We start from the raw sequence: 6,000 nt of genomic DNA, 5'->3' as shown, positions 1-6,000 counted from the left end.
CGCTGCCGCTGCCTAGCGCCCGCGGGCCGAGAGCGAGGCGAGCTGGGCCGGGCCGCGCCGGGGCGGCCATGGTGAACACCCGGAAGAGTGCGCTGCGCCTCCTGGGCGGGAAGGCGGCCGGGCCTGGCGGGGGCGGGGGCGTCGGAGCGCCCGGCGGGGGTGCCGGCGCTGCAGCTGGGCCCGGAGGCGGGCACTTTATCTCGTCCCGCACGCGCTCCTCCAAGAGCCGCGCGGCAGGGGCCAAGGCAGGCCCGGGGGCGGCGGCGGGAGCCGGAGCCGGAGGGGACCTGGACGACTCCCGGGTAAGAGGGGCCCGTCGTACGGAAGGAAACAACGGGGGTGCTGAGGCGGGGGAGGGCCGCGAGACTCTGCCCCAGTCACTATCTCCCCTGGAAAGCCCAGTGGGTGGGGCTGAGAATCTGGAGGAGGAGGACGAAGGGCCTTCCAGACCCAGTTACCACGGGAGGATTCGAATCCGGCCCGCTCTGGTGGGGTCGGAGGATGCTGTGGGGGAACCTCGCTCCTGCAGCTCAGGGGTCACGCTGGGCCCGCAGGGTCCTCTTCCCTCTCTCCTGCTGGTCACCACCCCTGGAAGCCCTGGGGATCACCTTCAGCCTCCCCCACTGAAGCCCTGGGCTTGGGGAAACTGAGGCAAGTGGAGGCTGCGCTGCTGGGGGCGGGGCAGGGGGACCAGGAGCCGGATATGGAGTCTCTTATTGGGCCTTTGGCAGGCTGTCTATCCGTCCCTCAGCCTGTCTGGCCGTCTGCCCTCTCTGCCCTCCCTGCTGGCCATGTCGGGTTCTGGGTGCGAGGCTGCCTTCAGTCCAGAGACCCGGGTGCCTGGCCACTGGCAGAGCGGCTGCAGGGGGGTCTTTTCTCCCCTCACGGGCTTCCTCGGCCTCCACAGGGAGCTTGAGTGGGTCAGTGTGCCCGGCCCGAGCCGCCCTGCCGCTTCCACCGTTCCAGCATGGCTGGGGGCTGGAGAGGGACCCATCGGGCCGTCCTGGGTTGGACAAGTAGCAGGAAGGGAGGGAGGAACAGACAGACAGACAGAGGAGGGGAGGGGAGGGTGCTGGTGTCCCCCCTCCCCCCAGTAACTACAGATGGGGTTCGAGGAGGAGGAGGGCCGGAGAGCGGCAGGGAGGGGATCGGGGGGCCTCGCGGTGGGAGGCAGGTTGGGGTGCTGCTTTTCAATTTCCCCATCCACGCAGCAGCAGGCCCGGGGCAGAAGGTGCCGCCCCCGGCTCTCTCCGGGGGGAGCCCTGGGAGTCGGGGGCCGCGGCAGGGGTCACTCGGCCTTCCCCAGAGTCAAGGACAGGAAGGTCGCTGGGACGGTTTTTCTAAAGCAGCGTCTGTCCGGCGGCTCTGCCCGGCAGGCCGTCCGCAGCCTCCATCGCAGCCTTCTCCTGCCATTGGCTCCCCTCACATTCTGCTTCTCCCGGGACGGCCTGAAGAGTTTTCTTCTGTCTTCGTCCCTTGGCGAGGTGGAGCTGGGCCAAAGGGGACAGCTGGCCGGCCGGGGGGCTTTGGGGTTCGGAGAGCGAGCGGGGCGCGAGGAGGGGGAGGCCAGGAGAGGCCGCAGACAGAATAAATCGGGAACGATGCCCGGTCCGGGGGCCGAAGCCAGGAGGCCGAGACGACGGAGGAGCAGAGTGTGGTGGGAGACTGCTTGGGGGCGGTTAGGGGAGGCTCCAAGGGCCGCCCCGAGGACTCCTGTGGGCTTCTGGAGGGGGCAGCGAGTCAGGAGTTTACCGAGCCCTGGGGGTCAGGGTGGACGTGTGTGCGAGACACGCTCAGACCTGTTCTCTGACCGCCGGTCAGAGGACGGCCCTCTCGGCGCCGACGGCTCTCGTCCTGGCACGAGGTGCAGGAGGGGGCATCCAAGGGGAGATCGCCAGGCTTTGGTCGGGGCGGCGAGAGGAGTCGAGGGGGACACGTGGGGGGCGAAGACAAGGACTGCCTGTGGGCCGCTCAGTCGGAGAGTCTGAAAGGCCACGAGAGCGAAGGCCAAACCGACGAGCCGAGAACCTCCCGCCCAGAGACCGACACGATCGGGTCCAGGGGAGCCCCGGAGGAGGAACGGAGAACGGCACGGAGGGCGCCCATGGAGAACGGCCCCTTGGACGTGGCAGGGGCCCGAGAAGGCAGCTGGTGCCCTCCAGGGAGCCTGGAGGCTGGGAGAGGCTGAAATTCTCTTTGAGAGGCAGCTCCGCAGCTCCGTGGATGGAGAGCAGGCCTAGATAGGGGAGGTCCTGGGTTCTAATGTGGTCTCAGTCTCTTTGCAGCTGTGTGACCCTGGGTAGATCACTCACCCCAGGGCCTGGGCCTTCCTTCTCTTCTGCCTTGGCACCGACCCACAGCCCTGATTCTAAGAGGGAAGGGGAGGACTTTTTTTTTTTAAAGGGAAATTCTTTTTGAGAGGGGCTGGTTGTAGGAGGCAGGGTCGAAGGTGAGCCCTCGAGCAGGTCAAGGGCACCTTCTCAGGAGATCCAGGTGGAGGAAGAGAGCCGGGCCGGGACCGAGTGGCAGGAGGAGAGATCTCTGGCCTCATCGCCCATCAGTTCACATCCGTAGCCTTCGCAAGGGCCCGAGTGGGCACGCTCTGCTTTATTTCGGTCTTTTTAGAAAAGGGAGCACAGCGCCGGCGGGGGGGAGGAGGGGATCCCCCAGGATGGGCCGCTTCCTCGGCTCGGCGCTTCTCTAGCCCCGTTCTAGGACCCTTTAAGAAGAAGCTCCTCGAGGGCGTCTCCTTTGCTCCTCGTGGCGGCCTGGGACAGGCGATATTTTCGTCCCGTGTCAAAGTAGAGGAAACAGACGGGCTTTCTCCGAGGCTGGATTTGAATTCTGGGCTCCCCGTGGCCAAGTGCTGCTTTTCCAGCCTCCGCATTCCCCGACATCTGACCACCTCGAGTCCTTCCACGAGCCCTTCTCTGGGCTTTGGTCCTTCGAGGGCACCCCAGGTTTCTGCCAGGCAGCGGCAGCCAAGGGCCTCCCCGTGCTTTTCCCAGCTTAGCTTGGAGCTCTCCTTTGTGCTGAAGAGCCAGGAGGGACTGGACCCCGGGCTGGGCTGGGGCTGGGCTGGGCCTGCCGGCTCGGGCCTCCTTGCCACGGGCTGTGTCTGCAGACAGCCTCGGGATGCCTGTTTGGGCCATTTCTTTGATCTTGATGGGAAAAATCGGGAGGGCTGGCCCGAGAGCTGGGAATGCACCAGTTTCCCGCGTTTGTGCTTTCTCGGGGGTTCAGGAAGCAGCTGCTTAAACAGACTTTCGGGACTCCATTTGTGACGCAGAAAGGACCCGGAGAGCCGTGGAACGTGGACGTGGGCATCCCCTCGAGGCTCACCGTAGAGCGCTGCCCGGAGGCGGCCGGCCGGCCCGTGGGGCACCCGCCTCATCACCGACCTCGGCACGGGGTCGGCGTGGAACAGATGGCGGTCCCGGAGGTGGCCGCTCCCTGCCGGAGCCCTCGGAGTTCCATTGGCTGGATCCAGCTGGGCCTTCCTGTGCAGTTAGAGCTCCTCGGGGCTCACAGAGTCTTTCGGGGGGTTCTGCAGACAGCAGCATCTCCTCCGCAGACTGGAACCCCCCCAGAGGAACCCTCTTGTCCTTGGCCTTCAAAGCGAGGCTCCATCCCAGACGGCCTTCGTCACGGTCCGTCATCCCGGGGCTGGCGTGCGGCTTCTTCTTCCCAGCCATCTCGAATGATCGTGCCCTGCCTGGAAGAGGCAGTTGGTGCTGCCAGATCACCAGCCCCGAGCGCAGCGGGCTCTCGTCTGGGCGCGTCTCCTAGGCCGACGCCGAGTGGTCGGGCGGGGCCTCGCCAAAGCCGGCCGTTTTGTTCCTCCCGACACCCCGCTTGTGTGTGTGTTCACAGGTCCCAGAGAGCCAGCGGCCTCCCCTGCCTGCTTTTTCCACCTCCGGAGAGCAGGGGGGGAAGCCGCGGGAGGAGCAGCCTCCAGGGAGCGTCCAAGGCCGCTGCCGGGGAGCTCCCGGGGGCCGGCTTGGCAGCGACGTCCTCCCTCAGTTTTGCCGTCTTCTAATGGGCCTTGGAGGACGCTTTGGAGTTTCTGCGTGAGGGCCGGCGGAGGCCCGGCGATCCCGGCTGAGAATTGTCTCGGGGGCTTGGCATGGAGGTCGGAGCCGAGTTCTTTGAGTCAGTTTTGGGTGGGCGGCGGGGGGCGTCCGCTCTGTCCCTGGCAGCACATACACGTGGACTCGGCTTTAGCTCTCTGCGTGGCCCTGGGGCGCTCCTTCACCCCTTTGGGCTTCACTCGGGTCCCCGCCCGTCCAGGGAGGCAGCCCCTCCCGCACCGCCGCTACAGCTCTCAGCTTGCCTCCCCATCCGCTGGCCTCTGGGAGGGAGGGGCAGGTCTGAGCGGTGGCGCCCCGCGAGACCTGCTTCCCGGGTTGTCTGACTCGCCCGGGAGGAAATGAGGAAGCCCAGCGAGGCGGCGTGAAAGCGGGCCGCGCGTGAGCTCTTGGGACGGCTTCGAGGCCGCCTTTCGTGGGGGGCCGGACAGGCATTCCGGAGAGGACGGAGCGCCAGCCCCGGCCTTCACCCGTCACTTGGAGGAGGAGCCAAGATGTCCATCGGCGAATCCGCTTTGGCGGTTCTGCGATGTGGGGAAGGCCCTGAGCCTTCTGGGACTCGCCACAGCCCACGATCTTGTTCTCCCGCTACTCGCAGAGAAGCAAAGGGGCCTTCGGGGGGAAATTGGGGGCACAGAAGGGGGCTTTGATGGAGCGCCGACCTCGCCCATAGCCGTATCTCAGGGGACGTCGCGCAGAGGACCTGCCTCCGCTCTGGGGCCTTCGTCCTCCTTCTTGTGGCCCCCTCCTGTGCTGCGCCCCGCTTAGACCCTCCCCATGTCTTTCCGTTGTTGGTGAGTCCTTGGGGATGGCCACGAGCGTGCGCAGGAGGCCGTCAGCGTCTCAGCGAGGCCGGGGCCGCTGGGCCCGCTTCCTCCTCTTTGGAAGGTCTCCCAGAGCGCTGCGTTCCCGCCTGGGACGCCGCCGCCTAGAGCGCCCGGAGGCCTCGCCGCCCGCATTCCCCCTCAGCAGGCAGCCTGGCGCATCTTCTGGATCTCTGGAGGGGGGCAGCAGTCGCCCTGCCGAGTTAGGCTCCGCGTCTCCGGCCCCCGGACTGCTCCGAGAATCGGCCTGTATCTGAACCTGCAGCTCCCCCTCCCCCTGGAAAAGACCAAGCCGAGCCCTCGGGACAGATACGCGCAGTCTGAAAATCTGTTAGCGAGCTGGGAGCAAGCAGAGAACTTGGCCTGTATTCACGGCGTCTCTTGGTCTGCCTTTTTTAGTAAGCCCCCACCTTCCGTCCTGGAGTCAATCCTGTGCATTGGCTCCTGGGTGGAAGAGTGGTAAGGGTGGGCCATGGGGGTCAAGTGACTTGCCCAGGGTCACCCAGCTGGGAAGTGGCTGAGACCAGATTTGAACCCAGGACCTCCCGTCTCTAGGCTTGACTCTCCATCCACTGAGCCCCCAGCTGCCCCCCTTGGCGTATCTTGATAGACAGATAACTCCAGGCTTCAGTGCACGGGATTTCTTTTCTGGACCTTTTTGCTGGTCTTTGTGGATTGACTCCCTTCCTGAAGTTGGGCTTTCCGTGGCTCCCGGCTTCTCCCGTCGCGGTGTTTTGTCGCCGCTTCCTCTTTGCCTCTGTTTCTACTTTGGGCGTCTTCTCTGGTCTTATTGCTGTAGCTGGGCCCGCGGCCCTGTGTCAGACAGTCGGGTGAGGGCGGAATCGTCCCGGAAAGGCCTCCCGGCCGGCGGCTCCCGGTCCGAGGAGAGCCCTTCGCTCCTTGGCTTCCTCGGGTGTTGCCGGCAGAAACGGACTCGGTCCAAAGGTTTCTGGGCGTCCCGACTCTTCTGGTGACCGAGTGCGTGTTTGAATGGGGAGAGGAGCAGGTGCGGGGGGCCTCGGCTGGGCCGTGGAGGGTGAGAAGAGGCCGGAGACGCCTCGGACTTTGAAGGGACCTTTGGAGGCGAC

General features: G+C 65.8%; 1 protein-coding gene across 1 annotated transcript in view; it reads left to right on the top strand.

Moving 5' to 3' along the window:
* Positions 1–68: 68 nt before the first annotated feature.
* Positions 69–6,000, top strand: part of ATAD2B (ATPase family AAA domain containing 2B) — a 77,698-nt gene continuing 71,766 nt past the window's right edge. The window contains exon 1 of the mRNA XM_044675213.1: positions 69–302. Coding sequence (XP_044531148.1) covers positions 69–302 — 234 coding nt within the window. The remainder of the gene's footprint in view (positions 303–6,000) is intronic.

Source organism: Gracilinanus agilis, chromosome 1, assembly GCF_016433145.1.
Source record: "Gracilinanus agilis isolate LMUSP501 chromosome 1, AgileGrace, whole genome shotgun sequence".
NCBI lineage: Eukaryota > Metazoa > Chordata > Mammalia > Didelphimorphia > Didelphidae > Gracilinanus > Gracilinanus agilis.
The sequence above is the reverse complement of the archived record's forward strand: the minus strand, read 5'-3'. Positions and strand labels throughout refer to the sequence as shown.